General features: G+C 35.5%; 1 protein-coding gene across 7 annotated transcripts; it reads left to right on the top strand.

The window, feature by feature from the left end:
• Positions 1-6402: 6402 nt before the first annotated feature.
• Positions 6403-12345, top strand: LOC133312527 (putative protease Do-like 14). Of its 7 annotated transcripts, XR_009751692.1 has the most exons (12): positions 6403-6876; positions 7006-7155; positions 7586-7786; positions 8013-8094; positions 8228-8370; positions 8603-8684; positions 8818-8960; positions 9191-9272; positions 9406-9546; positions 10031-10151; positions 10921-10970; positions 11699-11777. XR_009751692.1 is itself a non-coding variant. In XM_061513741.1 (10 exons), the coding sequence occupies exons 3-9, from the start codon at positions 7632-7634 to the stop codon at positions 9517-9519; spliced, it is 738 nt and encodes a 245-aa protein (XP_061369725.1). In that variant the 5' UTR covers positions 6403-6876; positions 7006-7155; positions 7586-7631; the 3' UTR covers positions 9520-9546; positions 10031-12345. The 7 variants fall into 7 exon arrangements, 2 of the variants coding, with proteins under 2 accessions (XP_061369725.1, XP_061369724.1); XR_009751691.1 differs by lacking the exon at positions 10921-10970 and having other exon boundaries at positions 11699-12345; XR_009751690.1 differs by having other exon boundaries at positions 10921-12345.
• The last annotated feature ends 9140 nt before the right edge of the window (positions 12346-21485 follow it).

The raw sequence follows: 21485 nt of genomic DNA, 5'->3' as shown, positions 1-21485 counted from the left end.
AGTGATTTATTTAGAGTTAAATCGCGTATGGGACCCACATGTGGTTTAAGTGACTTAAAAGTCACATTTTCATGACATTTTCTCTCTCCTCCCTCTCTTCTCTCCCGCGCGCAGCAGCCACCATGGCCAAGGATTGGTCAAGCTTTCTTCCTTCCATAACTTGGTCATTTCTACACCGAATCCAACGATTTTTGTCTTGAAACTTGTTGGAAAACACCTCCTAAACACATTGGTACCACTCTTGAACCTTGAAATCGCGTGTGTGAGGAGATCTTGCCCTATTACAGCCGCGGTTTTGAAGGTAGATTTGGTGTTCTTGGAGCTTTTAAATGCTCCAATGGTGGAGTATGCTTAGGAGGAGTCTATACCTTCCGTTTGGGTGAGTGTTCTTGCATTTTAAATGGTTGATGGTGATGATTTGATTTTGAAAACCTAAACTTTGATATGATGAATAGTGATGTTAGAGAGCTCAATTTGAAAATGTGTATTAGATGATAATGTGTTAGAATGATGTATTAGAGCTAGAAATGCGATGAAATTTATTGGTGAAAATTGATGAATTTAACTTAGAAAAATTTGATGATCATGATTTTGGACTTGTGAATTTTGGTGTTGAGACTTGTTTGATGAATTGTGGCATGATGGTATGATGATATAATAGGTTGTATGAAGGTTGGAATGATTAAAGTTGTATGGAAATTCCTTGGAATGCCATAGGTTAAAATTCGATTCTTTGAGGAAAGATTGAGGAATTGATGTTGAAAAATGAATTGGATAATGATTTGTGTAGTTATATGGTGCTTAGATGGGTTGTGTTGTGCTTGGAGAGTGTTGGAATCAATGAGAAAATTAAATTGTGTTTAGAGACCTAAATGAGCCCAGAATGAAATATTTCGCAAAACGATGCGTAAATGTCGGAAAACGGAAAAACGACGATTGAACTAGCCTCTAAACAACCTAAGGGAGTGTTATAAAATGAGAAAGAAAATTTAGGAAAATAAATCTCAAATTTACACCTACATGGCCGAACCTCCAAGGGGAAAAGGGGTGATTTGGCGATTTTCGCGTTTTGATGTAATTCGACGCGAAAATGACGAACCGGCACTTGAACCGGCCTATTGACAACCTAATGAGACGTAACAAAATGAGAAAGAAAATTTAGAAAAATAAATCTCACATTTACACTACAATGGCCGAACCATCAAGGGAGGATGGGGATGATTTTTGTGTTTTGCGTTTTGATACTATTTGACGAGTACTGATGGATGTACGTTATTGTATAGGTTGCCGTACGTCGACCTGAATCCCGAATCTTGAATCATTGAATTGCCCTTGGTCCGGGACCAAGTGGATTGAGGTAAGAAATTGGTTCATTGCATGTGTAATTATAAATTAACATGTATGGGTTGAACTGAGAGTGATTGGGAATGTCCTCTGTGTAGGCATTCCGCTGTGTACCGAGTTGAGGGATAAGCTGCTGCGGAGCTTGTGGAAACACGAATTAAGGTAACCTCTTGGTACTGGGGCTTGTTCCCCTTTTCTGTTCCACCTTGCCAGTTGATGGTAACGGTAGGAAGTGTGTATGAATAGTATATAACACATGAGCATGCATGCATTATTGCTATGGGTACTTATGTACCGAGTCTCTGGCCAGTAGACAGTTTTTATTAGCCTTCGGGCATTTTCGGACTTCCGCTGGATAGGTCTCCAGGAGGGAGTTCCAGTTGACTGCGGTCATGGTGTGTGATCCGGGTAGGAGCACACTAGGAATGTCTTTGGCGTTTTGGTTGGTTTGGGCATCATGGTTGTGGTTTCTGTGAACACACCTTGGATGATACCCATAGGCTTATATATGCCGAGGGCGTACGTGGAATTGGGGTTACCATCCCGTATCGTCGTATTTTGTTTTCTTTATATTCCTCATTCTCTAAATCCCTTGCTATATCCCGTTTTCAAAGTGGTTGTTGTATTCTATTGATATGCATCGAAGTGAACCATTGGGTGGAGTTTTCTCCAGAACCTCTTGGTTACTGAGATATATTCGTATATCTCACCCCGTCTCGGGGCATTTATTTCAGGAGGTAGCAGTGGAGCAGGAGCCTCGGGCAAGAGGCCCGCAGAGTGAGCGATGGAGCGTTTCTTATTTTGCATTTTGTTGGCCGTGTGGCCTAGGCTAGACTTAGGGCATGAACATGTCATTTGTATTTATTAGTAGCTTCATTAGCATCTTGTTCATGCCATTTTGCCTAAGTCTAGTAGTGATGTATTTGGTTATGTTGTCTTTTAAATTAAGTTGAAATTTTAGAAGAATGTAATTTGAAGTTTTAGTTTCAAGTTGTAATTTGTAAAGCCATATTGTAATAGTATTGATGCATGTCTAATTATGATGGAAGGGCCTTAGGCCTATTTTAGGTTATGATAATATGTATGATGGAAATATGCATGAAAAAGGTGTTAGTGATTGCAACTACTTAAGAATGATTAATATGGACTCTATGTTTAATAACTATAAACTGGATTGGGTTGTAAGTGCCCCAAGGCGTTGTTGGTCCTTGTGTGTGCCACCCATTGGATTATTACTGTATTATCATGTGTTTATTAGGTACATTTGAGGTTTAAATGATCTTTTACAAATTTGGGATTATTGGAAAAACAAAGGAAACTCTGGCGAATTTTCTGTAGAATTGGCAGATTTTAGGCAAACTTCGGGAGAGAATATCTCCCTCCACAGAGGTCCCCTAGGGACGTGCCATACGCCATTTTGAAGGTTGAGATGTCCTCTACCTTGTGTCAAAATTTGAGGAAATTCTGGGTTGATCTTCGGCCTGAAATAAATAGAGAAACGCGGACTGCTCATGTGCCCCTGCACCTGAGGCAGATTCTGGACCGGATTTGGGAAATTAATTCCCGCTTCGTTTCTCAGTCAAATTGAGTGTGTGATATATCAAAATGAAGTTTGAGATGTCTAGTTTGTAGGATAAAAATTTGAGAGTACTTGGTTGAGGGGATTGAGTGCAGTAATTCGAGCAATGTGAGTGGTTTGGAGCTGTTTTTGGGGTTGTTTGGGCTAATTGCTTATCCAACTTCAAACGGCGATAACCGGAGCAAATGAGCTCCGAATTGAGCGTATGATAGCTTGTTAAAAAGGGAATTAAGTAATACAAAAATATAATCTAAGAAGAAGGGTTGGTTGCGATCTGTTTGGTCGCAGAAAAATTTAGAGTGAAACATGTTCGAATTGGTAAAAATGTAAAGTTGGAAATAGGCTAAGTGAGTTTATGGGAACTCCTTAGTAACTCATAATAAATGATGTAAGTTATAAAAATAGTTGAAATAAGTCTTCCGCAAGAGTTTACGGTTACGGTCACAGCTTTTAATTATTACGCTTTTTATGATTTAAATGCTCGCGTAATAGTCGGAAAAAATTTATTCTCATTTTTTTAAATGAACTGCTGTGATTGTAACTGCGCTTAATATCATAATTAATGTTAACAATACCGGTACGTAACGGGCTGTTACAACCGGTATCTGCGCTTTTCGTCCGAAAAGTGACTTTCAGAATTCTTAACCACTTTCTATGTTTATTTAAGCCTAATAAGAATTATTAGGATCAATTATGGAATTATTTCCTAATTTCACATAATTAATTAATTCAATTCCTTAATTAACGGTGCAGGTTCTTACATATAGCAAACTAGGTGATAATTAATATTATTTGCTCTGACAAAAATAGAACATATGACAATATCTTTAAACTAAAGAGTAAACACCTTTTTTGGTCCCTAACAAAAAACACGGTCCCCACTTTAGTCCCTTACAAAAATAAATTAGTCAGTTAGTCCCTAACAAATTCAAAGTGGACCCATTTTAGTCCTTTTGAGGGACTAATATGGGTCTTTTTTGAATTTGTGAGGGACCACGATTTCAACTAAATGGGTCCACTTTGAATTTGTTAGGGACTAACTGACTAATTTATTTTTGTAAGGGACTAAAGTGGGGACCGTGTTTTTTGTTAGGGACCAAAAATGATATTTACTCTAAACTAAATAATGAGTACATAAAACAACATTAAACACTGAAAAAATAAAAGGAAAACTAAAACCCTCAAACCAATTTTCATTTTACATCAATGAAACAATATCAATTTAAAGAAAGATTGAAACTTTCGTAACAATACATTCATGAACGAAATTCCTTCACTATAGGAAATGATTTCAAACAATTTTTGTGTCAAAAGATAACTAAAAACTTGTTTCTCAAAAACCCCAAAGCAATTTAAGGTTCAATGTATCGATTGAAAAAAATTTGAGAAATTTTCTAAACTTTCATGTAATTAAACCCAAAATTTCATATTCGAAATTTTCTTAGAATATTCAATGAAAATATGCATATGATATATGTTTAGAAAATTCCAAAAACCCCAAGGTTTTCAAGATTAATTGCAAAAAATTCCAAACAAAATTTTATCATGAACTTTAGGTTCTATATGCAAATTTAGAATTAATTTTATAATTAAAAAAATTTGGTCTTATAATCATATATGTATAGCTTTGATACCAAATGAAGAAGATAATTTTTAACCCATTAGATATGTGAAAAGCTGTTGTTTAGTAATTTTGAACGTTTGTTAAAAATCATATTATATTTTATTGATTGAGAAAATTATATTAGGTTTTATTTTTTTTTATTAATTTCATTGCATTTCTTTGTTATTTTTTATGGGGAAGATTATACTTACAACCTATTTTTGTTTATAACCTTTTACAACTATATCTTAATCGTTGATTTTCGTCAATCAGTGGTTATTATTTTCACAAATCAAACTCATTAATTAATATTTAATTTGCAATGAATGATAACCGTTGATTGACGAAAATTAATAGTTAAGATATGATTGTAAAATGTTGTAAACAAAAATAGGTTGTAACTATAACCTTTCCCTTTTATATTGACTCTTGTAATTTTGAATATTTGTTAAAAATTCGTATGGTTTTTTAGAATCTTATAAATCCACATTGTCCTTACAAATCTTATAAATTATATTATAATCTTTTAAAATCCAATCTTACGAAATCTTGATTATAAAAAAAATCTTTAAAGTGTCTCCAATTCTAAAATGTCTTTTAAAATTTGTAGGATTTTTTATATTAAAAAAGTATTTTAAAATCCTAATCCAATACACCTCCTAAAATTGAAACTCAAGATCAATAGTTAAAGGGAAAAAAATATTTGTCCTTTTAAATAACACAACTTATGTCATTTCACTCTCATAAAGAGGTGAGATCCATATTTTTTTTTGTCAACTCTCTTTCATAATTTATTTATTTCTTTCACTTAGAATAACATAGCTTTACTTCCTTTAGAATGATACACATTTTTGCATAGTTAAATTAAAACAACCTCACACCGATTAGTGCTTGATGATAAAACAAATAGTATTTAACCCGTGGACCATGATGCACATAGCTAAGAGTGTCTGTAGTAACGTTTTCAAATTTTTAGTATAAAAAATAGAAATAATTAAAAATAATATTTGATAAAACTAATTTTCGTTCCAGAAAATGAACCAATAGCAAAGAAATACCAATTAACAGAAATAAAAAAATATAGTTATATATATAAAAGAGTTATATTTACCAACATTTTATTTACAAACTCTTATAAATCATATTTTACACTATTTACTTGCGTGATTTTAAAGGTTACTTGCGTGATTGTATAGTAGGGGTGTTCGCGGTCTGGATTGGATCGATTTTGGAAGCAAAACTCATCCGATTCAATCCCTTCGGTTTGATCATGTAATCATCCATTCAGTTTAGATTTTTTTTCAAATCCGATCCGATCCAATCCAATTTTTTTCGGTTTGGATTGGATTGATTTTTGGTTTTTTGAATATCCTAAAATTAGTTTCAAGATGATTGTGCAAATAACATCTTTTGTATATATTGGCTTTGTAAAAAAAAAAAATTTGAAATACAAAAATATCAGTAAGCAATACTATAGTTGATGAGACGTTACTAAGTTTTTTTTTTGGTTTAGTTGATGAGTTAATGAGTCTTGAGTTTAGAAATTTTTGGGCTATAATTGGAGAAATGACAAATAAGTAGAGAATAATTAATAGATTGGGTCGATTTTCATCAACCTATCCGAAAACCGATCCAATCCAATTAAAATTTTCGGTTTTCTTTCTGTTTCCAATTTTTCGGTTTTCGGTTTTCTTTCTGTTTCCAATTTTTCGGTTTTCGGTTTTCTTTCTGTTTCCAATTTTTCGGTTTTCGGTTTATTCAGTTATCGATTTTTCGGTTCGATTTTCGCGGTTTGAATCGGTTTGGATCGGTTGATGAACACCCGTATTGTATAGGTCCTAACCCTTCCTTTCCTAAGCCAGAACCCGGTCTTCACTTTCCTTCTCACGCGCCTTGTGTCCTTCACAACCCTAACCGTATAACAGTACCAATGGCTCTGACTTCCTCGATAACCGTACGAAAAGCAGGCAGCGTTGTGCAATTCGAAGGGGTCGTGATTGTATAGGTCCAGTTCAGTGATCAAATCAGAACCTTAGAAATCCCCATCACGGTTCGCGTTCTTGTTGGTTAGATAGTAGCGGAGGAGAAGCTCTTCCGAGGGGTAGAACCGGCAACCGGGTGGGAGTGAAGCACGCTGAGAGTGAGAGTGAGGTTCCTCGTCTTCCATTGGGTTAGGGTTTTTTTTTTTTTTGGGATTTAGGAAACAGAGAAGAATGAGAGTGTGAGAGTGTGATTTTGTAATTGTGAGAATCGTGCTCAGCAAGCTTCTCGCACTCCCGCCGATGACTGTGAGTGAGGGACTTGGCGTGTCTTAATTGGCTGTGACAACAGCATAATACATGTTGCTAAGGTGAATTTTATTAGTTCTTTTCTTTCTTTCTTCTCATATCGGTACTCATCTTTGTTGTTGGTTTCATCAGTTCTTTTTAAGGCAATTTTTTTATTGTTTAAGTTTACTGTGTTGTCCTTTCTCCGCCAGATCCATGCGCGAGGCAATCGTTGTAGGTCTTGTGAGATGGAAATCGTTGATGATGTCTTATATCTCTTCGCCTTTTCTGTTATGCTTTGCTCTGATGTTGACGATGGCTATTATAAATCTTCATCGACTATGATTTCTTTGATTAATCAGGTAAAATTTTTCATTCAGATATATATACTGCATACGTACATTCCTTTATCTTATCTTTTAGCCCGCTGAAATTTACATATAAAAAATTGGTTTTCAAAAATTAATTCTTGAATTGAATTGCTTTTTAAAATCAATTCTTTAATTGAACTTTTTATGAAAAATTATTTCATAAAACTATTCTTTCATGACTTAAAAGTTATGGGTTCGAATCCAGTAAACAGCCTCTTTGCAATTATGTAATGGTAGGGCTGCGTACAAAGATTTCCTCCATCCCACACTCGCTAGTCGGGTTTAACGGGGAGTGGTTTTTATTTTTTATTTTTTATTTTCTTCACTATTTTGGCTCCATGAAGACATCAGATGTATATATGACAAAGTATGACTATGGACACTCATTTTTGGGTCTTACAACCAATGGTTGATTGTACAGGTTACAAGATGGAAGGAGATTGGACGGTAAAGTGGTAAATGCTGATATGCATTCAGATATTGCTATTGTGAAGATCAATTCTGAAACCCCACTACCAGAAGCAAAACTTGGTTCTTCAAGTACGCTTCGTCCTGGGGATTTGGTAATAGCCATGTCCTGTCCGCATTTCCTTCAGAATACTGTCACTTTGGGCATTGTAAGGTGTGAAGAAAAAATTTCAGACAATAATAGATGGGTCATTGTTTTAAGCTTTTTTCTTTTGTTTTAAACTTTGCCATCTCATATAATAGATTTTGGAAGCTAAAGCTATATGGTTGTTTGGCGCAGTAACTTATTATTTGACCATGAAGCTTATTAAGTTTTAAAAAGGGGCTCCTGGTTTTCTTTTTGACTAATGAAATTTATGTCTTGTATGATTTTCGCATAGTTGTGTTGACCGGAAAAGTAGTGATTTGGGTTTTAATGGCACGCCAAGAGAGTATTTACAAACAGATTGTGCAATCAATGAGGTATATTTTCCTCTCTTTCTCCCCATAAGCTCCCAATGTACCCAACTTGGTTTGCATTTGTTGTACGGACCAAATCTTCATCTGCATGTTTATTCAGTCTGCTTGCGTGTTTTTATCTGCTTCTATGGTATAGGGAAATTCTGGAGGACCTCTTGTCAACATGGACGGAGAAATTATTGGTGTGAACCTCATGAAAATGATGGCTGCTGTTGGGTTGAGTTTTTCTGTACCAATCGACTATGTGCCTAAAATTATAGAGCATTTCAAGAAAAATGGGCATGTTATTGATTTTATCCTTATTATTTTTATTCCATATGCATTAGAAAATAGGATGTAATTTGTTGTAAAATATTGTCAGCTTGTCATTTGTGTTATGTTACTTTCAGAAAAGAATGTTTTACATTCTGAGATGAAAGTTAAATGGGTTAAGTGTGTTTCAGTTTTAAAAAGAGGCTCCTGGTTTTCTTTTTGACTAATGAAATTTATGTCTTGTATGATTTTCGCACAGTTGTGTTGACCGGAAAAGTAGTGATTTGGGTTTTAATGGCACGCCAAGAGAGTATTTACAAACAGATTGTGCAATCAATGAGGTATATTTTCCTCTCTTTCTCCCCATAAGCTCCCAATGTACCCAACTTGGTTTGCATTTGTTGTACGGACCAAATCTTCATGTGCATGTTTATTCAGTCTGCTTGCGTGTTTTTATCTGCTTCTATGGTATAGGGAAATTCTGGAGGACCTCTTGTCAACATGGACGGAGAAGTTATTGGTGTGAGCCTCATGAAAATGATGGCTACTGTTGGGTTGAGTTTTTCTGTACCAATCGACTCTGTGCCTAAAATTATAGAGCATTTCAAGAAAAATGGGTATGTTATTGATTTTATCCTTATTATTTTTATTCCATATGCATTGGAAAATAGGATGTAATTTGTGGTAAAATATTGTCAGCTTGTCATTTGTGTTATGTTACATTCAGAAAAGGATGTTTTACATTCTGAGATGAAAGTTAAATGGGTTAAGTGTGTCAGTTTTAAAAAGGGGCTCCTGGTTTTCTTTTTGACTAATGAAATTTATGTCTTGTATGATTTTCGCATAGTTGTGTTGATCGGAAAAGTAGTGATTTGGGTCTTAATGGCACGCCAAGAGAGTATTTACAAATAGATTGTGCAATCAATGAGGTATATTTTCCTCTCTTTCTCCCCATAAGCTCCCAATGTACCGAACTTGGTTTGCATTTGTTGTACGGACCAAATCTTCATCTGCATGTTTATTCAGTCTGCTTGCGTGTTTTTATCTGCTTCTATGGTATAGGGAAATTCTGGAGGACCTCTTGTCAACATGGACGGAGAAGTTATTGGTGTGAGCCTCATGAAAATTATGGCTGCTGTTGGGTTGAGTTTCTCTGTACCAATTGACTCTGCCTAAAATTATAGAGCATTTCAAGAAAAATGGGTATGTTATTGATTTTATCCTTATTATTTTTATTCCATATGCATTGGAAAATAGGATGTAATTTGTTGTAAAATATTGTTAGCTTGTCATTTGTGTTATGTTACATTCAGAAAAGGATGTTTTACATTCTGAGATGAAAGTTAAATGGGTTAAGTGTGTGTCATTTTAAAGGATGTAAAGTTGTGTTATTTTAAGAGAGAGAAAGAGATAGATAAAAGAAGAGAGAGAGTTGACAAAAAAAATAAAGGTGTGGGTCCCACCTCTTTATGAGAGTGAAAGGATATAAGTTGTGTCATTTAAAATGATAAACACATTTCCCAAGTTAAATTATGCAAAATATTTTACAATTTTTTCATTTTTAATATATTATACAAATAGTCCATAAAACATTATTGATTTAAATATTTTTATGTCAAATTCATACACTAGTAGTTGAGCTCTACCAGGTTGAGGAAGTCAATAAACATTACTTAATGTTGTCCAGGAGAGTAGTGCAGCCTTGGATTGGGCTAAAGGGGCTTGATCTTAACGAGATGATTAATGCGCTGCTTCAAAAGATAGATGCTTCATTCCCTAACGTGGATAAGGGCATTCTTGTATCAATGGTATGTCCCGAATTGGTCCTTTCTATCTATCCTACTTTTTTACACACTCTACTGTGCCAGTATGAGCAAATGGCCCTTGAAATTGTATTTGTGTAATTTTTCAAAGTCTACATTCACTGGACATAATCTTTATGCTTTTTTTTGGGAGACAAATCAGTTGCAAATATGTTGGCAACAAGTAAAGGATTTTTGTTGAAATTATCTGCCTTCTTTGAGGGCAATGCATTGGCCAATAAATAATATTTCTTTTTGTTAGGATGTCAACTTTCCAAAGAGACTATTTTAGTGAAGCAGTGGTCAGTTCACGCTTTCACAAGCTTGATATATGTAGCAGGCTGCTTTCTTGAACAATGGCTCTTTGTGGATTTTGGGGATCCTGAATTAGGGATGGATGTTGTATATTTGTGAATGATAATGGATTAATAAACTAGGAAACTAGGAAATAGTAACCTAGAAAACTGAGAAACCATGAGCTATACAATGCTTAATTTGTTAATGCAGAAGTTAAAGAATGGAAAGACTACTAGAGGCCACTTCCTGCACTTTCTGATCATGTGGCAAATGTGCAATTCTCTATTTGAATTGGTTTTTCTTAATTTATGTTATTCATTGTAATTATCCTCTGCATGGAATTGTTTCTTTTCTGGAATAATATGCACTGCATTCACTAATGCAAGGCAACCATTAGAATTCTTGAAATTACACGACTTAAAAGATTTTGACTAGGCAACTCCCGGGTCCCCTAGTGATTATGCTGGGTTCCGTCCAGGCGATGTTGTCGTTGAATTTGATGGGAAACCTGTCGAAAGCATGAATGAGGTATTGTGATATTTTGTATATTATTATTTAATTTTTATTCTAATTTTGCTTTTGAAGTGAGATGATTTGGTAGAAAATACAATTGGACTATAATTTGATGTCTCTTTGGAGTCCTTGGGCTATATTTGGATTGATGAAAAGGAACGGAATGCTGGGGAATGGAGGGGAATGCAATGTGAACATGATGGAATTTGTTCCATTCCATCCAATACCTTCTTTTTCTTTCCTCCCAAGTTGAGGGGATAAGATGGAACCATTCTAATAAAGATATTGCTCCTGCCATTCCATCCACTTTCCAAACATTGGAATGGACTTTTTATTCTGTTCCATTATGAAATATCCAAACAATAGTATGATATCATTAGGTATCCAAACATATCCTTATTGAACGTGTTTTAAGCTTATTAAACGTGTTTAGTTGAAAGTTTTGTTTACTTAAACCTAGTGCTAATATTAAAAGGCAAAATTGTGAATAAAAATTTAAATGATTCCATAGGTATTTACTCTTCAAGAAAAATAAATTCAATGAAAGAATGTAATTTATATTTTGTGGGAATAACTTTGTCTTGGTATGGAGAATCTTGATTTGTTATTGAAAAGCTTTATACTTTTGCTGCAGTTGAATTTACTGTAATCTCCACGGTCTGTCAAGTGTTTCTTGAATTCATTCTTCATTGTGATGAAATATGCCTGTTTATATATTCTCACGAGATATAAAACTATGGCAGGTAATTGAAAGAATGGGGGACAAAGTTGGGGTGCCCATGAAGGTACTAGTTAAAAGAGGAAGTGATAAATTGGTGACTTTAACTGTGATCCCGGAGGAAGCCAATCTTGATGTGTAAAAGGTATACACACAAAAAGACACACATAAAAGGGGGTGTCATTTTTTCCCTTTTTCTTATCTTTGTCATAAAAGGAGTTGCTTGAGTTAATGGATGCAAAGGAGGCAGGACACTCATATGTGAGAGCAAAAAGAGGATCAAGCTGGATAAATAAAGTTGTAAGCAATTATGGGTATGATTTCTTAAGGAGAAACTCTAGAGGACCAACTTATGCTTTAAGTATACCTCATGTATCTACATTAGAGGTGGGCATGATCTATCATGTCTGAGTTTTGGCTAGTAGTTTTCTAGTTTAGTTTTGTAACTAGTGATTTCTGTGTTAGATCAACCTTATACATGTGATAAATGGTGGCATTTTGTACAGTGACCCTCCAAGTTTCCTATAAGTAAAGTGCTGCCAACCTATGTTTTTCACCTTTTATTTTGTGTCTTCTTGGTACATAAATAAACTGTCTGCAGGGATTACTTTGCCCAATATCTTTGCTCTTCTCGTCCTAGCATGAATCTGAAATGTAGATCCAGTTCAAGTTGTCAACAGACACTGTTATGACTAGTGAATCTTTTGAATGAAAAGGAGAAAACTCAATTTAAAAAAGGGTTAATATACCTGTGGCAGGACCAAGCCCTGGAAAACATTGTAACTCTATTATGCTGTTATAGGAATGGGAACCTTGTTTGTTTGCATTTGATTGATGATCTATTTCGGCCAAAAAATGATTAAAAGAAAAAGGGAATTAGTATTCCTTCAACACTATTTTTCGACATGTATGAATCCATAATTTATCAAAACAACAGTTTAAGAAATCACTTGATATGTTTTTTATGTTGTGAACACCAAGCTATCAAGCTATAATGTGTAGAAAATGTAAACGTTGGTCGAATCTAAAGTTAATTTAATGCTGGAAGATGAGTGAGTTTTTGTATGTGTAAAATATTGTTTAAATATCATCACCTCTCTCTCTCTCTCTATATATATATATATATAGAGAGAGAGAGTAAAAGAAAGGGGCAGAAGCCCAAAACACGAAACAACTAACTACTTACAGACCCCATCTCTTGAGCCAGCATCCACTCAAGATTAGCAGGGGGCACTTGATGAATAGAAAAAACCTCATCAAGATTACAATTGTAATGTGCTAAAAAATTAGCACATCTGTTCGCATCTCTTCTAACTGTATTGAACTTAATTTCCCAATTCAATTTGGACCATTCCCTCCATATGAATCCTCTCTGCATCTTTTCCACCTCCTTCCAAATAGAACTAGGGATTATGTTATACTGCATATGATAAGCAGGAATGACACTAATCACTGTTTTAGCTAATGTAGTTCTACCAGCAAAAGACAAAAGCTTACCTTTTCAACCAGCTAATTGTTGCCTAACTTTTAGGATAACATTCTCAAATTTCCTTCTCCTGCCTCTTCCATGATACAACTGGGCCCCAAGATATTTTCCAAGAGATTCAGCCTCCTTAAACCCACTAGCTTTAATGATGTCTGTCTTGGTTGCCAAAGGAGTATTTTTAGAAAAATAAATGACAGTTTTCTCAATACTCACTGCTTGACCAGACATATCACAAAATTTGTTCAGACACTATAACATTACCTTCATTTGCTCGAGGGATGCTTCTCCAAAAAATACTATGTCGTCAGCAAACATGAGATGAAAAATTAGAGGCCCATTCCTACCTGCCTTCATGGCTTTCCAGTTCACCTTCCTAGTTTTCTTTGCTATAAATGAGATAATTTGTACATAATACAAATAAATAAGGAGAGATTGGGTCTCCTTGCCTAATTCCCCTTGTAGTATAAAATCTATCCATTTTAGATCCATTCCACAAAATTTTAAAGGAAGGAGATGCTATACACTCCCTGATAACATTCCCCAGGTAGCTAGGAATTCCTGCCTCTCCTAAAACAGCTTCCACAAAGTTCCAGTTTAAACGATCATAGGCCTTAATCAGATCTATCTTGATTGACATAAAAGCTTTTTTAGCTCTCATCTTGTTCATGGCATGAGTCATTTCCTGCGCAATGATCACGTTGTGATGGATGTTCCTTCCAGGGACAAAACTGGTTTGGAAAGGAGACACCAACTTGTTCTTCACTGGCTTCAATATGTTCACTATCATCTTAGTGACTGCTTTATAGAAGGCATTGCATAACGAGATAGGCCTAAATTGCCCAATATTCTCCGGGTTCTCAATCTTTGGGATGAGCACAATGAAGGTTTCATTAATATGCCTTATCATATACGGGTTTTCAAAAATCCTTTCCACGTCTTCCGTCACTTTGTCAGCAATAACCTCCCAGTTCCTCTTATAAAATTCCGCGGGGAACCCATCTAGTCCTGGAGCTTTATGATTTTCCATCTGAGAAAAGGCATTCTTGATTTCCCTCTTTGTAATAGGGCTCTTTAGTCTCCTAACCTCGGCTTCTTCTAGCTTCAGCTAGCCAGCTGGAGATGGTTCCCACTGTCTGCTCTGATTAGTCTCTCTAAAAAGCTTCTTATAGAACTCCGAGACCAACTCCTTCAGACCAGTTTCGTTTCTCACCCATCCCCCACTCTCATTCCTCAAAGCCTTCACCTTATTCCTTCTTCTTTTCGAGATAGCAATTGTGTGGTAGTACTTGGTATTTCTGTCACCATCTCTAATCCACTCTGTTCTGGCTTTATGATACCAGAGCTTCTCTTCTAATCCCAAAGTTTCCTCCAAATCCTCTTTGAGCTCTGCCTCCTTCCTCTCCAAGAAGCAATTAGGGCCATTTTCTAGCTTTCGCTGAATGCCATCCATTCACCTAAGGATGTTATTCTTCCTCCTGAAGATATTCCCATAAGTTTCAGAGTTCCAATTTCGTAACACACGGATCAATTTTTCCAAATTCCTAATGGTATCTAACCTTTCATTCCAGTTTTCCTCAATTACCTGATTAAACTGGGGGTGGTCCATCCAAGGAGGAAACAAACAAAAAGGCCTCTCCACCCAGTCACCAGCTTCCTCTTTCATCACAATAAGCAGAGGATTATGGTCTGAGTAAATCTTAGGAAGAACTCTTACTTTAGCTTCTTCGAATTTGGATCTCCAACTAGGGTTTCCTAAAGCTCTATCCAATCTCTTGAAAATTCGGTCGAGATGGGAGAACTTGGGCCCTTTCCAAGTGAAAGCAGGGCCTGAAAACCCCAAATCAATTAGGTTGCAGTCTTCAATCACCTCCCCAAACTCCTTACACCTATTTAAATCAATAGGAGCACTTCCCCTCTTCTCTCTTGATGAAGTAATTTCATTGAAGTCTCCAGCTACCAACCAAGGCTCTTGGTTCTGGATCGCAAAACTTCTTAAATCCTCCCACAAATCATTTCTTTTCTCTTCATTTGGACTGGCATATATAGCCGTAAACATGAACTGCTCACTCTGGTTCCTCTTGATTCTCACATGAATAAGTTGTTGCCTCTTATACACCACCTCAACAGCAAAACTTGGATTATTCCAAAGGAGCCAAATTCCCCCAGAAAATCCTCTAGCTTCTTCCACACAAAAGTTGGAAAATCCCAACTTACGAATAGTGTTTAGCGCCCTTGTCCCACTCACCCTTGGCTCCAAAAGCACTATCAATTCAGTCTTGTTCTTCTTTACAAACATTGACAAAATTCCCCTGAGTTGCTTCTTAACAGTCCCTCTGCAGTTCCAAACCAGAAAATTCATAATAACAATGATGATTATTGGCAGATAATCGAAGGTCTGCCCTCTCCATTCTCCATACTTGTACTAAGAGCGCTCATCATTTCTCCACCAATTCCCATATTGGGATTATGGTTCTCAACTGCATCCATCCCCTGTTCTATGTCCTTCTCCTTTATCTCCTTCCTGGGACTGGCTTCCCCCCTTGTATGTTTGGTATAGAAATCTTCTGACTAACTCCTTTCTTACTCCTTTGTTTTAGCGTCAAGACCTCCTCCAAAGATTGTTCATCTGACATATACCTCATAACATGCATAATTTCCTTCTCTTTCTGCTATATCCTCTCTCCCCCTGCGTCCAGTGCTTCGACCTCTTCACTGTTTCCTTGCGGTGCATGCCCTTCTTTAGTCACCATTGTCCTATTATTATTACCCTTATTCTCTATGGACCTGTTCCCCAGCCCCATATCGTCTTTCTTTTCGCTTTTGGGCCTGTGGCTTAAAGGAACACTAGCCTTAGTTTTTTTATGGGCCGTTTTCATGGGCCTCGATACAACAGGAACTCTCCCAGCTGAGTGGTTTTTTTCCTTTCCTTTCTTTATAGGTAAGCCCTTATTCCTCTTATCCTCCTCACTCGTTTCTTGGACTCTTGTGTCTGTCATTGTCAAATCCATCTGAGTAGTACTGACTTCCCTAATCCTTTCTTCCAAACACGTTTCTTTCGGTTCCTCTATACTAATTCTCTACTCCTCCTTACTTTTCGCCTCCTGCAATGCCGTCAAGCCCTCTTCCTTGTCACCTCCCTTCAGACTGAAACTTATCTTGTCAGCTCCTACCATCGTTTTCCTCCCCATCCTTTTGCCGACATTTTCCTGATTGCTACTTCTTGTCTCCGGGTTCCTCGCCACCGTTTGCTCCGTTTGAGGCATCGCCTTCAATTTTCTCCCCTTTGAGCTGCGTTGAACCACCATCCAGGATCCGAAAGCTTCGTCCCTTTCTTTCTCGAATCCGTGGATTGGTTTAGCTTGTTGAACCTTCTGAATCCCTTCCCCTTGGATGCATGTTTCCATTGATCTCTTGATGGCTCCATTACAAGCCTCCTGCCTATGACTGAACCTTCCACATTTGAAACAAATGAGGTGGAGTCCTTCATAGGCCACCGGAAGAGTCTTATCAAATACCTGGAACTTAGAAATGAAACTTTTCCTCAAATCAACTTCCACACAGATCCTGGCATACTTGCCCTTTTCTGTGTATTCTCCTTATCCTCCATCTGACTTCTTTAGGGAATTCCTATCTATCTTTAAGGTTCTTCCAAACAGATTGCCAATCTTCCACAAATGATGTGTTGAATAAAACTCTAATGGGAGTCCTGGAATCCTCAACCAGACAACCAATTGTTTAAGATTCTCGTCATAAGGATCAAACATTGGTCTCCATCTCTGGACTGTTACATAGTGTTCCACTACTACCGAGGGGCCTTCGTGAAGCACATGAACATAGTCCTTCTCATTGTGAAAATTCACCAGGATGTACCCGTTTTCAAGATCAATAATTTCGAATCTTCCTTGTAAGCACCGCTGTTTCAACAATCTTGCCATCAAATATCTGTTACTGATTTTCCTTCCTAGCAGCTTAATGATTAGAGCGCTTTTCCATTTTTTACAGTCCTCTTTATGTTGTATCGGAGACACTCTGTACACTGGGCATAACAGATTTGCTTGTTCCCCCGTCTCTTCTTCCATTAGGATCCCATCTTCCTCCTCTTCCCTTCTTTGGGTGACCTTCCAGTCTTCATCATCACTTCCTAGCTCTCCGTCATTCCATTCAGCTGGAGCACAATGTCCTTATAGGATACCGTTTTTTTCTTCCCAATAAAGGCTATCGGTTCCTTCTTCTTTTGTCCATTCTCATCTACAAGGTCTTTCTCTTCCCTAGCTTTCACTTCTTCATCCAGTGGAACTTTACCTCCCATGTAGCCAGCCTCTTTAGGTTTATCAATACTTCTTTCCAGCAAGTCTCTTTCCTCCTTCTCCAGTTCACGCTTATCAGTGCTCATCTCCAGTTTTTTCACCTCTATATATTGAATGGTTCTTTTGTGTTCCAACTAGTTGTATCTGAGTAGCACTTTTTCTCGTATAAATATCTTCTATTTAACCAATTGATGACTATTTATATTGCAACATTTGTAAAGGTAACCCTGTGTTTTATATAATAGATTAAGATTATATTAGATTTTAATTAACATCATCATTGTAAGAATGAATTTGGAAGAAAGAATCTCAAAAAAAGAAGTTTGTGTTAGAAGTTATTTTTGGAGGGAAAAAATAGTTTTGATATATGATATGGGATCCGCTTTATATGTAACCAATGGCCTAATTTGTATCTACTGAAATAAGAATGATATTTGATTGTGGAAGCTGAAAGGAAGGGTAATTATTAGCGATGATGATCGATGGGCCTTTGTAGAAGGTAACTATAAGTCCACCTGATATTGATATAGTGCTCCCCATAACCTTAGCTAAGATAGTTCTACTTCTTACAACTATCTTTTCCATCCTTTAAATTGTGGTGGTAAAAGGATAAGAAAAAACAAAATATATTTCATTGCTTTTAATGTACCTAACGCTAATAATGAATACAAATATATTTGATTGCTTTTATTATTATTTTTTTCTAAAAAAAGAAAAGAAAAAGAACAAAGATTCCCAAAGAAATTTGGCAATCACATCTGGAACCTTAAGAAAGATGGAATTTCAATGCTCTTCTTTTTTCCTCTTTATCTTTTCCTTTATTTGCTAATACTACACCTCTTAATTTCTTTTACAACTTTTACTTTGTATTTTTTTTTCCTACGCTTTTTTCTTTGGTAAGTACTCTTTCTTCCTATTTTATTCTAATGTGTATTGTCTCAGGAGATGGATCCTCACCATTCTGACACTCATAACTTGCTTTCAGGTCGATCATCAATGATCTTGTAATGAAAATTGTGTTTAATAATAAAAGAACACTAATTATTTAGAAAGACCATGTTTGGTGTTCAATTCAAAAGTTTATTTAATTTAACACATTTACTTTAAGAGGCTAAGGTGAGTTATAACATAAGATCTGTAATTTTCATCTAAGCAACAAAACACCATATCAATTTTTATCTTTGTGCATAGAATAATTGACGTAGCCCGTTTATAAATTTAACTCTTTCATATTATTAGAACATATAATCTCACAACATGAGACCACAAAAATTTACAGTCACTGTGGATGATTAACAGACTATCAAAATGATGTTCTACACAAACAATTGAATAATTTACTTAGGAAATTGTAATTTTTTGATGTGTTATGAGAGTAGAATTACTCAAGGGGTGTTTTAAGAATAATAATACTTTCTTGCTTTCGTTATCCCAAAAAACACTTTCATACTTTCAGGTTTTAAAGTACTCCATGCTTCTCACGCTCAGTTTTGGTAGGTTACTAGTTTTACAAATTTATATTTTCAGCCTTTTTTTTTTTTTTAAGAGCTCAAATTATTCATACATATTCAAGGTAATTTAAGATAATTATTATCTAAATATTCAAAAACCATATACTTGATTATGTAGCCAAACACACTTTTTGCCCCTCAACATCAAAACTACAGTGATTTCGTAACATATTATTAAGAGCATGTCATAGAAAATATATATATATATATATATATATATATATATATATATATATATATATATATATATATATAAGGTCAAGATCATTTTACATCAGTGTAAGTTACACTCACAATCTTGACCATTGATCCCACTTATATCTAATGGCTCTAATTTTTTAGTAATGTGAGCTATTGGATACAAGTGGATCAATGCTCAAAATTAGGTATATCCTGTCCCATATATATATATATATATATATATATATATATACTAGTATATGACCCGTGTGATGCACGGAGGAAAAAAATTGGTCGGTTTGTCGAAAAAAAAAATCGAGAAACAATTGTGTAGCATTATACTCTAAAAAATATGTTTATCAGAGTGCGCCGAAGCCATTCATCCTTTTACAATGAAAAATCAATTATTTAGGTATCTTTAAGAAAATCATTTTCAAAAGAATAGGAGGACGGGCTGGAGAACTGAGTCAACTTCAAACCACTATCCGTTGGTTCAGATGAAATTCTAAACTGAAAATATATAGCATAGTCAGGAGACATAATAAAATCAATGTTCTATACGTTTAAAAATATACAACTCACCTTTTTTTTGAAGTCTATAATTTCTGGAACGTTAGAATCCAAAACAATCTTTGTCGTATATTTGGTATTGGTTTTACCAATTTTACCTGGACAATCAAGAAAACAAAAGAGAGGAAAAATGCATTAAAATAACAATGGATATAAAAATTTAAGAAACAAAAAATACCAATTTTAACTACACAATTAAGAAAACAAATAGAACAATAAATATACCATTGAAACCCTTTATCTTTGCAAGCTGGACTATTATAACGTTCTGCAGTGACTCATTGTTTGCCAAGAAAGATTGCACCTCATCCACATACTGCTCCCAAAGAGTGCACTCAAGTTTCTGACCCCTATGTAACGAAGCGGTGGTAAGAAGTGCATTTTGTATATATTAAAACGACATCCAAATAACAAAGCAACATGCAAGATACCTGAGGTTGTCAAGTTCTAACACAATCATTTTTGTTTTTCTGCCGGACACAACATACTCACGAACTTCGCCAATTCCAGAAAGAAGGCCGATCACGTCTGCACAAAAGAAGCTGCAGTCACCATAACGTTACGAAAAAATTAAATATACAATTAATGGGAAAAAAAATTACCCACTAAATAAGGACAGTCAGGTGCTTCGTTTTCAATAACGTCGAAATTAACAAAACTGAATCCATTTAAAGGAATAGCCCCATCAAATGTCGTTTTAACATCCGTCCTCAAATTAAAAGACAGACGATAATCATGTCTGGTTGGCCTAAAACTATCGCTATTTATACCAACTCCAAGATTTTTTATAAAATAAACACCTCCTTCGCTAATTTTTTTTCGTACTTGCAAAGTTCCTTTCACAGTAGCATGGATTCTTCAACCCCACAAAACGCATACATACAATAGTTTAAAAAAACAATAAACATATCACAATAGAATTGCAAATGGTATGGCAAGAGAAAAACCATTACATGTTCATCCAAAAGAATCATCTCCACGTCGTCAAAACCTTTATTCTGAAAATTAAGGACCTTCCAAGTCCTAACCACCCTAACTTTGATCTTCCAATCCTCCTTAGACGGATTAAGATCCTTTACAAAATCATATTTGGAGCTCATAACTAACAATACAATACCACCTTTGGGAGGGGTTTAAAGCCTTAATCCTGGATCTGTCCCGAATCGGACTAGTCACGAAGCGATGAATTGATTGGAATATTTCCAAAAAAAAAAAAACGATACAATACCACACAACGTAAACGATGAAGGATTTGAGAGAACGAAGAAAAATGAGGAGATGAACAATGCGAGCAGACCCGGTTTCAACAAAGAAGGCGTCCCATGCAAATTATGTTCTATTTGTACACGACTTCTCTTGGCTTGCACATCAAATATTTAAAAAAACTTTTAAGCTTCTACTAATACACAACTCTAAGAAACTTTTCAACTCCCAATAAGGTTCAATAAATTGCTGCAGCTTCCAACTCTCGCAGCTTCCAATAAGGTTTAATAAATTGTTGCAGCAACCAACTTTAACTTTCGCGGTTTTCAATAAAGAGATAGTGGAAATTTAATTGTGTTAGTCAAAATATATATTTTTAATCGGATTTTGATTGTTTTTTAAAAATTTCAAGCTTAAAAAATAATTTAAAAAGTTATTATAACAGGAAACATTTCAAATTCCTTTAGGTGTGAACACAAAGTTGAAATTGAAGGAGAACGCGACACGTCATCAAACTTTGCAACAAACGGTTTTCCTTTATAATATATATATATT

This window comes from Gastrolobium bilobum, unplaced genomic scaffold, assembly GCF_033153095.1.
Source record: "Gastrolobium bilobum isolate Gb01-03AN ecotype WA unplaced genomic scaffold, APGP_CSIRO_Gbil_v1 utg20371, whole genome shotgun sequence".
Taxonomy (NCBI): Eukaryota; Viridiplantae; Streptophyta; class Magnoliopsida; order Fabales; family Fabaceae; genus Gastrolobium; species Gastrolobium bilobum.
The sequence above is the reverse complement of the archived record's forward strand: the minus strand, read 5'-3'. Positions and strand labels throughout refer to the sequence as shown.